The sequence below is a fragment of the Poecilia reticulata genome, linkage group LG2 (genome assembly GCF_000633615.1).
Source record: "Poecilia reticulata strain Guanapo linkage group LG2, Guppy_female_1.0+MT, whole genome shotgun sequence".
Taxonomy (NCBI): domain Eukaryota; kingdom Metazoa; phylum Chordata; class Actinopteri; order Cyprinodontiformes; family Poeciliidae; genus Poecilia; species Poecilia reticulata.
This window is the reverse complement of record NC_024332.1, coordinates 15,291,998-15,309,453: the sequence shown is the minus strand read 5'-3', so window position 1 is coordinate 15,309,453 and position 17,456 is coordinate 15,291,998. Positions and strand designations below refer to the sequence as shown.

The window sequence follows — 17,456 nt, the reverse complement described above, 5'->3', positions numbered from 1 at the left end:
TATGTTTTACAGAGAAAATTGATTTAATTCAGTAATGTTAATGTTTCATCATTTCTCTATTCCCCCTAAAACCATTAAGAAAATCTATGAATGCTTCTTACTGTTGTCCAAACAAACTTCTTTCTGAGCTTTTTGCAGGTAGAAATGACAGCTGGCAGTCCTCTGGCCTGATGGAGACAAACAGAAAAAGAAACACTCCGTGCTCAGCTCGCCATAACGAAAATTAACTTAATTTAACTCATTTATGATGTAAAACAGGACCATGAAAAATACATGGTCAAGTAGTATCGTCACTGACACCGACCGCCATCCTTTCCTCTTTTGAAGCAAAACATTTAAATGACTGAAAGGAAAGAAAATGCRTCACCTCAGCCTGGCCAAGGTCTTCACCACGGCATATTCTCGTCGCCGTGACGATGACATCCACCTCTTCTTTTCTGCCCTCGCTAAGCTCCGGCCGCCAAAACCAAACATGGCAGAGAACCCGAAATGCACCAGCTGACTGCTGGACGAGAAGCTGCACATGTCCACCTGCTGCAGGTGACCTGAACACAGACAGGAGAGACATTCAGACAGGCAGCATTTCCAAGAAATTGATGACCCAACATTTTGTTGCCTTTTCTTCTTGGTGTATTCTAATAGCATTTGATRAGCACAAAGCAAAGCCTTTAACCTAATTAGGAAGACCAAATTGAACAGAAAAGCACCTTGCAAAAGTAAATACACCAGCTGAACGTCTGACAGATTATAGCCACAGAATTAAGCTTTTTCATTGAGGCTATTATGTGAGAGACAAAATAGGAAAGTTTATTTGGGGGTAAATATCCACCAGCTTYGGATGTGCATACACTGAAGTTGTTGCCCATTTTTGTAAGCAGAACATTGAGTCAGATTCTCAGTTGAATTCTGGTCTATCACATGAACATACTGCGATCTAAACCGTTCCACAGTAGCTGTGTTGGATCGCTGTCCTGCTGAAAGGTGAACCTCCTGCAGCCTCAAGTCTTTCATCGCCTCAGCAGGGTTMRWTTTTTTTCTCCAAAGTTGTTATCTGYGTAGCTCCATCCATCCTGYTCTCATCAGCTYCTCTGTTCCTGAATGGGACCCACAMAGCACACTTCCCTGATGGCTCTCTCCAGTCCCTCCAGCATGGACCTATTGGCTGAGTTTGGCTGAATGTAATGTAATGTTCTCTACGAAACCTCTGAYGCCTTCACAGAACAGCTGGATTAATAGTGAGATTAAATCCCACACAGTTGCAATCTGTTATTATTAAATAAATAATTAAATGGCATTYGAATGTCATTGGTTGCAACTGATTTTATTTATAGTCGACTASAAACACACAACAAACCTTTTCAGATTTTAAAACGCAATTTGTCGTCTAAATTGCTTTACAGAATTATGTTATATTTGTTGTTTAATGTTGTCCCAGAAATTATTAAAATTTGACGTTGCCAACAGTTCACAGCAAAAAGAACTACAATAGCAGGAGCCGTGTTTAAATATAGCTGCGAGGAAGCAACGGCCACTAATATTGACCTCAAACAAGAACGCCTTCTGGTCTCACTTCGTTCCTGGAATGGTTTCATGCGTGGAGCGACCCAGATAAAATGCTCTAACACAGAACCTCGCTCATGATTTCCTCTCTGACAAAARGAAGAAAAACCCATAAAGCAAATGGAGTAAGAAGAACCTCCTKTAATATGAAYTCATAAACACGTCCTTTTGAGAAAATGCTCGATTAGCCTCCAGAAGGGTGTACACAATTTGTCGCACACACTCGGTACCAAACACAAACACGGAGCGTGCCATCTGGCCACATACCTGCTGTAACCTACTGAACTGCAGTCTCCTCACCTGTCTGTCCTACTGCCTGTCTGTCTGTCTGTCTGTCTGTCTCTCTGGCTGAATCTGATTTCCTCACCATATGGCTTGTTGTCAGTGTGTTAGTGGAGCTCTGTGTGTTGAGCGGGATTAAAGCTGACACGGTCAGTGTGTCACCGAGATCAAGCCTACAGCTCATTTTAAAGGCTCGTCTAATATTTATAAACAATGTAAACAACGGAGGGGGAAAAAACATGTTTTTTTTCTTAACCTTAAACATTTCCATCCCTCCTCATAATGTTTAGGTCTGCATTATAGATTTTTATGAGCAGAAGCGATCGGGTGGGCATGCAGAAAACGACAAGTGTTAATATTATCTTATACATTCACATTATATTATATATTAATRAAGATGGGAAACAAATGCTGTATCTTTATGAGTTCTTTCAAAAGCCCAGGAAAAACAGGCTTGACGTRWWTCTATTCATTTTCCAAAGCTGCTTCGTCTTGTTTCGGGCCACAGGGAGCGTGGTGCGAATCTCCAGTGAAAGGCCAGACACACTGTATTGGCTGACACTTTATTACAGGGGCTTACCAAAACACACTCAAGGCACACAGACACACACCCTGAGCAATTTAAGTGAGAGAAATTAACTTGACATCAAGGTTTTTAAATGTAAAAGAAGCTGGAAACTTGACATAGAAAGTCATCAGCTGGGATTTGAACTCAGGAAGTTGCAACTTTGAAACAATGTGAATCACTTTTTTTTTTTTTTTTTACATTTCTCTTTGGATAATATGTTGAAACTTAGTAATATTTTAAAATTATTTTCCTTTAACTATACAATAATACAATATTTAGGGTCCCATAAAATCTGAATAAAATACATTGGAGATTGTGGTTGTACTGTGACAAAATGTGGGAAAGAACATTTTTGCTCAACACCAGGCAAAAATTTTGTGCCACGGCATCAAACAGGTTAACTCAGGAAACAACTGAGCTTTATCAAGTGATGAATGAGCTGTCCGGGAATAAGTCTTTGAGTTATTAGACAAGGTTCAGAGTGAAATAAACCAAGTTTGATGACCTGTAGAAAATGTTTTACAGATAAAAAAAAAAAAACAGTGCATGAGAAGGTGATTTATCAGCAAATTATGAGCAAATTCAGATCAGATTTGTGGCAATAAAAGCCTAATTCAGTTTGTCTTTATGGGAAAATCATTCTGCTTTACTTTGACTGCTCTCTGTTGTTCAGATTTTACTCCTATTAGTGTCACTTAATACTCCCAGTTTCTCTCTCTTTTTCTCTCACACACACGCATGCACGCACACGCGAACACACACACACACCAGCTACCAGTATTAATTATGCATGATGAACCATCTCACCAGAAGCTGTCAAACAAAAACAACAACACGCCTTGCTTCAAACCGATTGGCCGGCAGGTTTACCTGAGAGGAAATGGAGAGAGGTGAGGAGGTCAGTGGGGGAGGGGGGGACCACAAGCAGCAGGGAAAACCTGTGATTTAGTGAAACCGATCCGACAGTCGGACATCTGTCGGCTTCCTCCCTCCAGAGTCCAGTACCACCATCTGTCTGCATGTTTGTTGTTTTTTTTTAACTCTGGTCCCTTCGCCACTCGAATGGAACGACAGCCAATCGCATCAAAGCTCAGAAACGATAACAGCTCCTGATTGGTTTTCACCTTGACGTTTTGAACAAATTGAATTTAACAACAGATTTACTGCGGGCGGAAATCAATCCGAACGACCTGAGGATATAGACGTAAAGTAGATAGAGTGTATTTAACACAGATGTTCAAACTGGTGATGCATAATGGGGAGAAAGCAAGCATGCTTTCTGACAACAAAGATAAATGAAGTCAAGTCAATATTCGTTGGGAAATATATTGCACTGATGTTTGTTGGTGATTTGTAAACAGCATTCATCCTTTCGCATACATTTTTATGGGATCTTTTTTATTAAAACACACATCAAACTGTGTGCAGGAGCTGGAAAAAAAAACAATCCACCTATAAAGTCTGACCTGGTCTGAGTTAGAAACAAAGGGCTTGTACCTAGAACAACGTGGAGAGCTGCTGTGACTGGATCTCTGACTCCATGGACTGAACAGGAAACCACATCTGTAGAACCTGTTGAGGCAAAAACGAAAACTCCTGAAGCTTCCCGCATGTCCGGCTGCGTTTCTGCTGCATGAAAAGGTCTTACCAGCAGGAATGATCCCCAGCGGCAGAGCTGCTCTCACTGGGTTTTCTGGAGAATTTGCATCTAGCTGAGCTCGGAGAACCAAAGCATGGCACAGCTCTGCCACCGATCCGTCCCCACCGACACACACCACCCTGACGGACAGGTGAAGACATGTCTCCATCAGGACAGGTGGATGCCAGAAACAACTCTTATTGTGAAGGTGAAGGCATTTTGTAAATCTTTAAACTTCCTTGAACTCCAATAAAAATCTTGAAAAGTTGCGACTCTCTCATAGAAAGGGTTTTAAATAAAGTTTTATTAATTCAGTTAATAGTTCAGTCAACTTTTTTACTTCTTGTATTTCGTACAAAAATGAATGATTCAACATTGGGATCAAGGCCCGTTGGTTTATATTTGTCTTCTACAAATATAGGAGGACAAATTTAATATAAAAACTGTGCGAAGCTGGAGAAGAGTTAACTTTAGCAGTGTGATGTTAGCACTATGAAGTGAGACGCTCCATCTTCATGACTGTGTTTGCAGTAAATAGGAGATAAACTGGCTCCGCCTCCTTCCCCCTCTTCCTGGGGATGGGATTACCTGAAACTCTGGTCGCCACGGTGACAGTCAGCCTAATTGGCAAATGTAGGTTTCAACTAAATCCTCACCAGTGCAGCCTCACACACACACACACGCACACACACGCACACACACACACACACACACACACACACACACACACACACACACACACACGCACACACACACGCAGCAGCTAACTTAGCAACGCTGAGCTAATCTTCTCTAAGCACATTAAGCTTCATGAGTGCTGAGCACAAAAGCTGCTTACACACACATCCAGACACACACACACACCCTTATACACCCAACCACAGGTAGTGACAAGAGCTTCATAAAAGTTTTATATTCTTCAAGAACACAAGGTTTTGAAACAGTGTAAAGCAGTTCTTAAAGCTCACTCTGGGGCAGGCAGTGGAACAAGGTCTATGTGCTTCATGTAACCTATGTATGTATGTGTGACTGCGTGTGTGTGTGTAGGTGTGTTTGTGTGTGACTGCGTGTGTGTGAGAGAGAGAAATCAGTCTGGGTCAGTGTGTTTTAGTGTCAGCCTCTGACAGTAAACCTCTGTTTGATTACACGGCTCACTTCAGTGCATCACAAACTCATACATGTCAAACATCAAAGCTGCATCTTCGACTGATTTGACATGTCAGATAGTTTTTTACAAGGTGAAAAACAACTACATCAAACTTTATCGTATGAGTTGTAAAATCACCTGTAATCACTTGGTCAATTCCACACACAATAACTCCTGGGTTATTATGTCTTAAAATAACCCAGGAGTTTTGGAGTGGCCCGGTCAGAGTGCCCCATATGAACTGGGAAACGGCAAGAAAGACTTTCAACCTCAACGATCGTCACCAGAGAAACACGTAAAAAGCTACTCAGCAGTTATAAGAAGGGATGTCAAAAGATTTCTAATTAATGAGAAGGATAATTAATATGATGCAATTTTTAATGAAATGGGGACAAAAACAAATTTTTTTTAAAATCTTTTAGTTGATACACTTTTTACACTGTGTTATGTCTTATTTTTTTAATGTATGAGTCAATTCCTATAAAATAAACAAACATCTTTGCTAAATGAGAATAATTGCCAGGATTTTGAAAAATGTTGGGCTTAATTGTAGCAAGTACAGAACTAAATGTGCACAACATTCAAACTTTAACCAATAAGAACCAAAATATCAATAAAAACACACAATATTTTACACCATGTTATCCATATATTGAGTATACATTTTGTGAATAAAATTAGCTTAAAAATAAATGTTAATTATTTCAGGGCTGAAAAGTGATGTGTTTCTTTTAATCATTGGTTTCTCGTAGCTCTACATAAAAGCACATAAAATTGTTTATTTCAATCCTTCAAACCAAATACTCCTTGTTGTAATCAGTTTCAACTCACTTATATTGGAGGTTTTAGCTCACTCTTTCTCGGTTTTAATGTTAGACATTAGCCACTGTAACTTAATTTTGGGGGTGGAAATGAAATCTACTGTCAAAATGAATGCGGGTCGATCCATATTTGACCCAGAGCTGGGTTAAACGACCTTCTTTTCATCTAAATGGTACCAATAAATATCTATGGCATGAAAAAAAACAGTGTAGTATAGCTACCAAAATGTTTTACATAGTCTTTCTCATGAAACTGTGGATGAACAACCAAGATTCCGAATGAAAATGAAAACTTCAATTCCAAAACATTTATTTTATTTCATAAAAATCAAGAAATATGAGAAATAAAAGAGAAACAACTGACCCATCGTATTCATCCAGTTTGCATTCCTTCATCACTGAGAGAGCATGACCCTTCCTATCAGTTACTGCAGAGACAGACAGAAAGAGAGACACGCAGGGACAGACAGAGGGAGAAAAAGGAGAGGTGAGCAGATGGAGAGTCACCGAGATGGACAAAGATAAAGTGTTCATGCATGTGTGTGGTCAGATGTACATGGTTGTGTGTGCTTGATAGCTGCCAAAAGAAAAAGTGGGACAACGGATATCGTGCCATCTGCTGAGAGAAGGGAAAGAGAGAGTTGAGGAGTAGCTGTGAGAAAAGAGGAGAGGGAGATGCAAGCAGGAGAGGAGGAATCGTAGAGAAGATGATAGAGGAAAAGAAAATGAGAATAGGGCAAAAAAACAGGGAAAGGAGATGAGAGGAAGTTGTGTCCCTCTGTCATAACAGATGGACTTAGCTCCGCCTCCAGGATCAGGTTACCTAGCGACCAGAAACTGCCATTAGCTTTGACCTTTGGACCTGGACACTTAAGCGCACACACAGATATTTCATATCATATTTTTATTGTTGTTGTTTTTTATGCCAATACAGAACAAATTTCTGTAGCAATTGAACTGATTCTTATCACAATAAAATAAACTACTAAACTTGAATGTCCTTAAGCGTAGCAGAAAGAGATAAGCAGCGGGATGAGCCAACCTGTGATGTCAGTGCGGACGTCGGCCATCTTAAAAAGAGGAGCCACATGGTCTCTGTAGATGTGAACGGCCTCCTTCTTGTGGCTGCTCGGGTTGATAAACACCTTCACATACCTGGGCCGGCTGCTGAACCCTGCACACACACATGGATACACCCGCCGTGAGCCCCTTCATGATCCAGTTTACAGCAAGCGAAACTGATACTGCAGAGTTAACAGCGTCCGCTCATATTTACGTACATTTATGTAAGTTGCAAAACATTTGTAAAAAGGGACCACACTGCACGGCTTTTGGCTATAAATAATGAATTTAGTCCTAACAACCCAGTAAGAACAAGAGTCGACTCTTTAATGACGAGTTAATCACGTAGAAACTCTTACGGCTTAGACTACAGCTCCCATTTCTTGAATATAAACAAGTCTGAAGACTGTGTGTGCATCTATGTGTGTGTAGTTTTACAGGATTGTCTCCAAAATACACACATTCGCCGGGGCTCCCCCCACACAGCTCATCATTAGGCAGATTTAGAGACCGCATTATGAATCCCCATAGACTAACTTAGATCAATACACACACACCAGCTCCATTATCCAGCTCATGACTATAATCTGCTCCCAACAGGCCGTGACCTCGCCCTGTTAATGACCCCACTTGCACACACAAAGTGCACCTCCTACCATCACTCCATGGTTCTGTCCAGGTTCTCCGGAGATCTTGTGAGGAGCCACCTGACACCTTCATCACATCGGACCCCCAGCAGTGCAAGAAGCCACACCCGCTGTTTTTAAGCATCCTGTCCTATATTTATTACATTTTTTTATTGTATCTCTATTTATACGGGTCAGCCACCGTATTATTTGGAGGTAAAATAAGTATTAGATGTGTCATGGGTTTTTCCAGCTTAAATCTTTTAATGGGGACGAGATAAAATTCACACCAGATGTCAGCAACAAGCCAAAATTATCCACACGGCCAAAGAGTATCGAAGCAAATTCGTCTGCAAATGAAGCTACTGGTACAAAATATATACAATGTATTTGCAGAAACTGATGAAATTGTGGAAAAGCCTTTTCTGGTAATGACAACTTCCAGCCATATCTTGTAGAAGGAGACAAGCCATATGAATTTCTCAGAAGTGATTATGACCCATTCATTTAAAACAAATTGTCTTTGAAATTTAAAGGTATGTGGGTCCTCTGTATGCACTCTGATTGTTGCTCATTTCCATAGCTTTTCAGCTGGAGAATAGTCAGGTCATTAACAGTCGAATGGCTGGGAAATTTCAACTTGTTTTATCTTCCAATTGTTATCAAGAATGTCTTGGTACATTCATCCRTTCATTTCATTTTAACTGAGGCCTGCCAGTATGACGTATGCCATTCTTTGGCATTATGTATTTGGGGTGATATACAGAGTTCCTCGAAACAAGGTGTGTGAAATTAATTCAAAAGGGTTCAGTGGCGGGGTCTTCTGATTTGACAGCATTTCACTGAATTGTCCAGATGTTCTGCAGCCAGCTTTAAACAATGCTTTTTCTTCAACAGTGGAGTCTTATGCAGCTTGTTTTCAAAAAGACCATTCTTGAGTGAATTACTTATTTTCATAGAAAAAAAGAAAAACAAATGTCTAAAGGTATTCCTGAAAATTTTCATGACATTCTAATTTTTGACCCATAATTTAATTTTGTGGACAAATTCTCCTTTCCTTCATTTATTTATATGTGTGGATTAACTGGATTGTTGCTGAAATCTGGTGTCAATTTATGATCTTATTAGAAATATTTAAACTGAGGAAAAGACTGCCAGTGTGTATTTCACCCTGCATTTTATTTTTGTTGAGATTTTTTTTCATTATGGTTTATGAGTAAAAGGAATTGATGAAGGATGGCTGTCTCCATTATTCAGGAGCCACAGACGAAGACAGTAATACTGGATGAGCTAATGAGCTATTTTTATTCAAACAAAATCAAGAACTACAAAACCTCTACTCTCCACAAATCATAAATTAGGTTTCCATCTTTATTTAGAGCCCCATCCTCAGGGGTCTCTAAAGAACTGTAATTCTCTCTCCTTGCTTTCATGAGAGCTGCCACTATCTCACTCAATCAGTATCAGGAGTCGATTCTGTTCAGTTCTGATGTGTTTCTCAGAAGACGTCTCTCGGTCTCGGTCAGTAGCATGTTGCTTTGGTTTTCCAAACCGTTGCCATGGTAAACAATCTCTATGTTGTCAAGGATCAGTGTTGAATTTCCGACACAGGACTTGAAGCTCAACTGCTGAATGCTGTTGACGAAAACAGAGGCTCCACCTGAGGTCACAAATAAAGGCATGAACTCAAAAAACACCACGGTTAAGCTTTATTAGGATTAAATTAATAAAGTTTAACTTTATTACTTATAGAGTTTCAGTAAACATTTTGGCGCTTTATGAGCACTAAAATGTTTTGTATAAAATGAATATTTTGATGTTCGGTATATAGTTCAGTATGTATTTACAGTAGCCTGTTACAATTCATAACTCTTGAACGTTTCAACTTTTTCATATTAAAGCAAGAACTTAAACTTCATTTTCTGTCATTTATGTGATTGACTATAAAACCTGAAACAGAACCATGACGTAGAAAGGAAAAAAATAGATGGGCTTCTGGTTTTTATGCCAAAAATCTTTTTCAAAAATGTGGTATGCATTTGCATTCAGTCTCACTAAGTTAAAACTTGAGGACTTTGGTTTGGACTTTTAGCATACGACTATACTTTGATCTAAACCCCTCAGCTGAAGCTCTACTGTGCTTAGGGTCACTGGTCTGCGGACGGGCAGCCTCTGCCACAATCTGAAGTCTTTAGCTGCCTCTAATAGTTTTTTTTTTTTAACCAGGTTTGAAATATATTTAGAGCCTTAGGCGATCCCATCAACTCTGACTAGCTTTATTATTTTTCTCCTGAAAAAAGAAAACATTTTCTTGCGTAGCAGGAAATGTATTTCCAGTGCTAGCTTTCTGCAACACAGAGTTTTACTTGACAAACTGCCTTTTATTCAGTAGTGCAGATTAAAGTAGGTAGAATTCAAATGCACATCACACATTTCAGATTTTTTTTTATTTTAAAGAGAGCCAATGGCGTTCCCTTTCATAGTCGTGTGTCACTTTGCGTTGGTCATTTATATAAAATTGTAATTACAAATGCATTTGAATGTGTGGTTGTGTTTTAAAATGTCATGAATATAATCACAACCTCAAAGCTACAATTTTTGAAATGTCCAGAATTACTTTGATTATGGCATCATTCAGAATTGCATCATCAATCTTTGGAAATGTTATCATACTTATCATCATACATTTTGATGATGGAAAGAGTTTCACAAATATTTGCTTGAGCTGTAATCGAAACATTGTTGAGGAAGAAATTAATCCTAGTTCTGGCATCCTGACATGAACGTTCAGGGATGATCGTGAGAAATAGCAGGTTCACAACAGAGGTTTTAGGTTTCAGTTCCCACCTCCTCCTATCCATATGCTAAACACTCCATAAGCAAATGCATCTTCTACTTAGGGTACGTGTATGTCAGTGGGTCACAGTCTGGATAAAAATACATTYAAGCATCTCTATTTTCCACTCTGGTTTGCCGGCGTTATCAAAGGTTCACATTCAGATTTCTCTTCTCTCCCTTTCAAGTTGCAGTAAAACAAAGATTTTTTCCTGACAAACCAATAAAGAGAGAGCAAAGTAAAATAAGTAGGGGAGGGAGGAAGTAAACAGTCTGCTCTCATCCTGTCACTATGGATACACAGGGCTTCACTAACAAACCAGTTAATGTGTAACAGTGAGCTAAGCTTGCTGTAAAGGGCCATAAAGTAATTTTGATAGACAGACATGCTTAGACTGATTTCTTATTTGTAAAAAAAAAAAGAAAGACAAAACACAAAAAGTACAATAATCAATATATGTTGCTTATATATGCTGTTAATTAAAACTTGAAAAATAAATATTTTGTTTATTGTCATGATACAAGAAAATGATGTATTTTTAGACTCATCTATCAACCATGAAAAGGATGAAAATTTAAGAAAGTTAAACTTTTTGAGAAAGAATAATATGTCCCAATTTCAATTGTATGATCAGCCATATGAGTTTATGAAAATCTTATAAAAAAACATCATAAATCACCATCATTTGCCAGAGGGGGCGCCAAACATCCAGGTGAAGTAGTTCGAGTTGTGAAAGAGCACAATTTACAACATCGCCCTAAAATGCAGACCCTGTAATAAACGAATAATCTAACATGGAGTTATCCATTCTAAATATGTCCTGAAATCATTTAAATAGTGAAGCAATGAATTTAAAATAGGAAAACAGAGAAAATTTAAACATTTGGCAGATGAAAAGACACTAAATGTGGATTTAAGTTCTGATAAAAACATTTTAAGGAAATGATCAGTGACAAATTGTACTAAGCTGAACCCCCCCCTCTATTGGGGTTTCTGTTACTTCAGGACCCAATTCAGACAAAAAGAAAAAGAAAAACTACTATAAAATTATATCTAGTGCTAAATCTGCACTTTGAGTAATTTAGTTTAGGGTACGGCAAACTATACGATTTTAAAAGCTGAGTAAAACTGATGAAATTTTGGTTTGATCCACCTTTCTTCTATTTTTACTCAGCAAAAATTAAACTGCAATGTTCGCAAATAGCAGAAATTATAGATAGCTGTGAGACCTTCCTTGCTTAGTTTTGGACATTAGTTTTCTTAAAGTTGCACGTCGGAGCAGAAAATTCAAATAAAACCAAAGCTAAAGATCAGTAATGATAAATGATGACAAGCAATTTTTTACATTTAGAGAAAAGCTGCATACTGGATTATAATGTGAAGAGCATTTAAGTGATATCAAGCAAATAGATTATGTCCACTAAAATATTAAAAGTCAGTAAAAACTTGCATAGTGCTTAACTTATAGCTAACATGGTGTTAAAATATATTTCTCCACACATTATCACTGCTGGGGCTTTCTCCAGTAACACTGGACTGTAAGTCTGTTCAGCTGTTTAACAAGTGCAGTCAATTATTCTGTCGTCTGACTGCATGTATTGAAACAGTCTCTATACAGCATAAATACTTACCTTTTGTAGCTCTGACTGCCATTCAATTTCTGCACAGCATTCTGCAGCTGCCTCACGCAGCAAACGGGACAGAATAACGCTCTGGAAACAAGAAACAAGGTGCTCTCTGCTCGCCATTGTGCAACCTAATGTTCGGACCTAGAGGTTAAGAAGCGGCGACGGTGTTTGCGGCGGCGAGACTGCCCACTCTGCGCCACCAAGATCCATGCAACAATAGGCTTTTCATACTGACCTCTGGCTGGAAAATAGGCTTAATGTCCGCAGAGCAGCAGAGCGACTGACTGTGTTTACCTTTCACATCCACGCACACATGCAGAAATAGACTCCTACACTGCGGTGTTTAAAGTCACAAAGGCCGTCACAGTTTGATCTGCAGTGTGACCATTCGAGCTGACACTCGACCTGCGAGCCATTCATGAGCGTAAGTATGAGGCCCATAACGCGGCCTTGAAGAAGTTGTGACTTTGCTGCGGGGGCCTCAGGGGTAATCTGGTTTGATGGACAGACAGACGCGCAGTCAGACAGGTGACCAGCGATAACGTGTCAGGCTGATGCCATGGTGGGGGAGCGACGGTGGCCCGAGTGTCAACTTTGACCTCCTCATTTAATGATTGCTTGTAATGTCTCTGTTGGGCTCAGCATAGATGCAGAAGCAGAAAAAAAGCTGAAATGTAAAGCATGTTCCATACACACAGCACTTCAACATTTCCATTGTGAGTTAACAGTCAGCCAGGCACTGCCCACTACAGTGCACCTGGGAAATCAGCGCATGGGAAACTCAGAGCGCAGTAGCATCCAGGACTTCACCGAAAAAGCTCCTGACAAGCAGATGGCTGCAGCTGAGGAAGCTGCCTGATTTACTAATAGATTAGCTGGTACACCCTTAAGTAGGGGTGTAATGGAACATTTTCTGCACAGTCCTTTCAGTCGGCATTCACGCCAAAACTAATGCAGACTTTTAAATTAGAGCACATGCAGAAAGTTTTGGTGCAAATCTAATGTGTAATTTCTACATTCCTCTGCGTAAACAAAGCAGAGAAGTCCTAACGTCTGCTATTTAGGAACATTACATTAAAAGTGCACAACACCAAAGCTTTATGCCACAGCTTTTAACACCCATGAGGTACGGAGCTTGTTGATTACTCAACTGAAACAACATCAAGTAAAAAGTAAGGCACAGAGAAAAGGTTAAAGTTCAAATCTATCTGCTTCTAGCATTCAGCTAGGGTTTCTACCAGCTTTGCTCATCTAGGTACAGAATTTCTTGATCTGCTGAAGAACAGCATCCCCACATCATGATGCTGCCAACACTATGTTTTACAGAGAGATGTGCATAGTTATCTTTCTGCATGTAGTTTTGTTTTGTCTCATCTGACCAAAGTAATGTTGATTTCAGTGACCAAAGCCATGGTGTTAATATTTTGTCTATGGTCTGAAATTGAACAAAAAGACCATTAAAATAATAATTATGCCAAAAACGGTAATGATGTTCAACAAAGAATGAAAATTAGACTAAAATGCTTAGAGGAAGATGAAATCAAATCAGATCAAATTTTTCGTTCTGAGAAAAGGTTTGAACAAGTTAAAAGCCTAGCCAATAATTATTTACAAGATTGCTATTAATTACAAGCACCGTCTACTTTTTTTTTAACCTATCAATTCATCATGAAGGCACTGAGACATTGACACAAGTTGAAGAGGAGAGGTGATATTCAGTGCCAGTCATTCAGCCGCCAAGAAAAAAGGTTTTACCTCATGTACTGCAACCTTTCAAGTAGATCAGTTTTTTAGCTAATCTCTTCTGCAGACAACAGAAGACAACAAGCGCTGACAGCATGATTGTTACTACTGCTGAATGTGTATGTGTGTAATCTGTGCGTCTTTGTTCTTCTGGATTATCAGATTAGCTCTCCTGTCTGATGTAACTCTGACTCATCTCACTGAAATGAACGTGAACAGTCTTGATGGAAACGATTGCAACAAAAAACACAGATAATGTGGCCAAAAACTGAGGTCGTGCTCAGTAGTTGGTTATCTACTGTATTTTATTATTGATACAGGTGCAAATGGGGGTGAATCATAATTAATCAATTATTGAAATAATTGTCACCTAACTTAATTATAGATTAATTGTTAACTGGGGTGTACAGATGCAAAAAAAAAGAGAATTTTCTGTAAGAACAACATAATCGGAGTAGTAATTGAAGCCAAAACTGTACAAAAAAATTAATTTTGCATTTATGATAAATATATTTAAGGTAAATATGTTCTAACTAGAACTCCTCCCATGACAGTTTTAGCTTCACCTGGTTCAAATTCTGTAAAAAACAAAATCTCCTATTAACTAACTTTTACTATCCAATTAATAATTAGTAATCCAAACATTAGTCAATTTACCTATAAATGATCAAACACTAAAGGGATGTTATGTTATTGCATTTAAGGCAACGAAATGTTTATTTTCCTATTTAAGAAAGGAACTGAATCATTTGTTTTCTGCATCTTTTAAAGTTTCAATAAAGGCTAAATAAGCGTAAACAAAGTCTCTTTATTGATACATCACTGTCTAATGTGATTGTCTTATTGCCAGCTGCATCACTCAGCAGTATTTGCATAATCACCTTACAATCACAGATGAACTGAGTCATGTTTCCATTGCTTCAATCTTATGTAACGCAAGCAAGCCGACTCTTAGCTTGGACTGTCAGCAAGTCCATCAGAGTGACGCCACGCTTCGATTCACACAGTTTGGTTTTATTTGTGAAAATTACCAAAACATTTACCTGTGAGCAGTTCTTTCAGAGTGTTATACCAGGAGTGTGTGTGTTCTGCGGAGGCGTTGTGGAGGTGCAGCGTGTCCTCCTCCAGCCTCCGTCCTCTCCTCCTGCTGTGGAAGAGAGCGAGGCCGAGCACAGCTCCGCCCGACTGCTGGCCCGCCATTCGCCTCCTCTTCACCTTCACTGCGAAAACGTCCTGCAGCAGCACCTCGCCTGCCTGCGGCACACTCTCTTCCCCTGCAGCGAGAGATGTGGGCACGTACAACACGTGAGCTCAAAATGCTAACTAAGACAAAATCTACAACATCTCCATCAGATCCGGATAAAATTAATATCGCCTCTGACAACAATGAAACAATTAATACCCATTTATTTAAATGGTCAAGTAGTTTATTCTGCACCATAAAGTAAAAAACTCTAAAAGACTAGTGACTTCAAATAAATTTCAAGAAATTAATGGAAATATTTTCATTCTCTTTAGTTTAACCTTCACCTGAAGGATGAAGGTTAAACAAGAACGGTCAAACTGCAGCTAATTATGTAATATCGTCTGCAGAATTATTCACTAATCTATTGATTGGCCTAATGCACAGTCACATCCTCCAATCATCCGGCTTAATCAGGATGGGAATCTGAAATCTGATTGGTCCACGTCAGATAAACCGTCTAATTCTCTCAGGATGCTGTCAGCACAGCTAATGTTGCACACTGCGTTACATAACACTCACATTTTATTCATAACACACACAGAATACATACTTTTTATTTGGTTAGATTTCTTTAAGCTGGTAACGGACTGCGTGGATGGATTATACAAGAATAAAACTGAAAAAAATTGTTTTAGGATTCTTTTAAATAACATTTCAGAATAAAAAAGGTTTAAACCACTTGGTGTTGTTTTGATATTCGGACAAGCTCAGCCTACGAAATGTATTTGAATGCACCATAAAAGCACAACAGTTTGGACTTGGCAGGACAGCACCAGCGTGTTGTCGCTACTGTCTGCATGCCAGTCGACCAGTCTAAGCATCTCAATTGACTGGCTAATGCTGCGGGCAGCTGGATTTGGACTTCAGCAGAGTTTCCTTCAGTACCATTGATGTCTACATTTATCTTGATGATGTTACAGGTGAGTAATTCAGTGAAATTTGGCCAACTTTTTTTTTCTCTCCTGTAGCTGCGTGAACAACCTTGATGTGAGTCCTTTCTGTTCTGTTTCGGTGTCACTTTTTGAAGCTGCACTACAGAATATTCTGCATGTTTACTGGTACACCCTTGGGAAATATCCATTAAAAATATTGGGGGAGATCATTCAGTGTGTTAAAAAAAATGAGTTTTTTTCTTTTTTATGAATTCAACATGAAAATATTTGTATTAGGCTACATGTGATAACACCTTTCACAGCAGATGGGCAAAAGATTCCAACTTCTCATGACAAATAATGATCCACTTTAATTATCTAAAATATCTACATCTGTTGATTTATACCAACATGATCAGATTTAGAATTAAAGCCCAGATTAAAGAGTGACCTACTTTATGTTCACTTGTCAAAACGATTCATACTGGGACACATACAATTTCTTTAAGAGTATTAGAAGAGAGCAACTCTTAAGCTAAGGCCAATGTTTATTTACTTTTCGCAGTCGATGCAAATAAAAAAAAAAATACTAGACTGCAGCGCTACCAGTAATCATAACCGGATGATATTAACTTAAACACCAGTTCATTAGAAACAACAGAGCATAAAACAATGCAACAGCATAAAAAAGACTAAGACCGATTCATCAGGAAACAGTTCTAAATGGTTATTGGTGATTAACCTCCTCTGTGGGAACAACCCTCCTGCTGTTATCAAACACCAAATACCCCAAATCATCCACYGTTGTTTCCCCTGAGAACCAAGCCTCCATATGTTGAGGTCATGGTTCATGTGCTCAGATGATCTGTTGTTGTTGTATTTTCTGCAAGCAAACACAACAGTGCTCGTAGGACTTAAAATAGAGAGGTAGAGATACCAAAAATTGCAACAAGTAAGATCACCTTTAGGTTTTCTTCACTCTACCTTTTCTCTGGATTTCTCTGCAAACCTCATTCGATGAACCTGGACCAATTTGTCAAACTGTATTTGACAGAAACACCCGATGGCAGAAATAAAGAGGTGAATGAAAGCTGGTAAACTCAAATCATTCAATAAAGTCACCAAAATTTTAAAACTTAATAAAAGTGTAATATATAAATGGCCCATTCAGACCATCTAATCTAATTAGCAGAAAAGACTTTTTTTTTTTTTTTTTATCTTTGCAGAAAAATATGACTCTGATCTGTGCTGATGGAGCCGACAGAGAGGCTGCAGACACACAGGCACTGGTTTGTTCCAGATGGAGGAAAGTTTCCCATCATGACCTCACAACCCATTGTGCCAACACACCCACCCACGCACGCACGCGCACACACACACACACACACACACACACACACACACACACACACACCCACACACACAC

General features: G+C 39.0%; 1 protein-coding gene across 1 annotated transcript in view; it reads right to left on the bottom strand.

The window, feature by feature from the left end:
• cerkl (CERK like autophagy regulator) overlaps positions 1-17,456 on the bottom strand; it is a 27,170-nt gene that overhangs the window by 4,472 nt on the left and 5,242 nt on the right. Inside the window, exons 3-9 of the mRNA XM_017308176.1 lie at positions 14,956-15,186; positions 7,060-7,191; positions 6,382-6,445; positions 4,059-4,189; positions 3,908-3,982; positions 368-545; positions 102-167 (exon numbers count right to left, since the gene is read on the bottom strand). Coding sequence (XP_017163665.1) covers positions 102-167; positions 368-545; positions 3,908-3,982; positions 4,059-4,189; positions 6,382-6,445; positions 7,060-7,191; positions 14,956-15,186 — 877 coding nt within the window. The remainder of the gene's footprint in view (positions 1-101; positions 168-367; positions 546-3,907; positions 3,983-4,058; positions 4,190-6,381; positions 6,446-7,059; positions 7,192-14,955; positions 15,187-17,456) is intronic.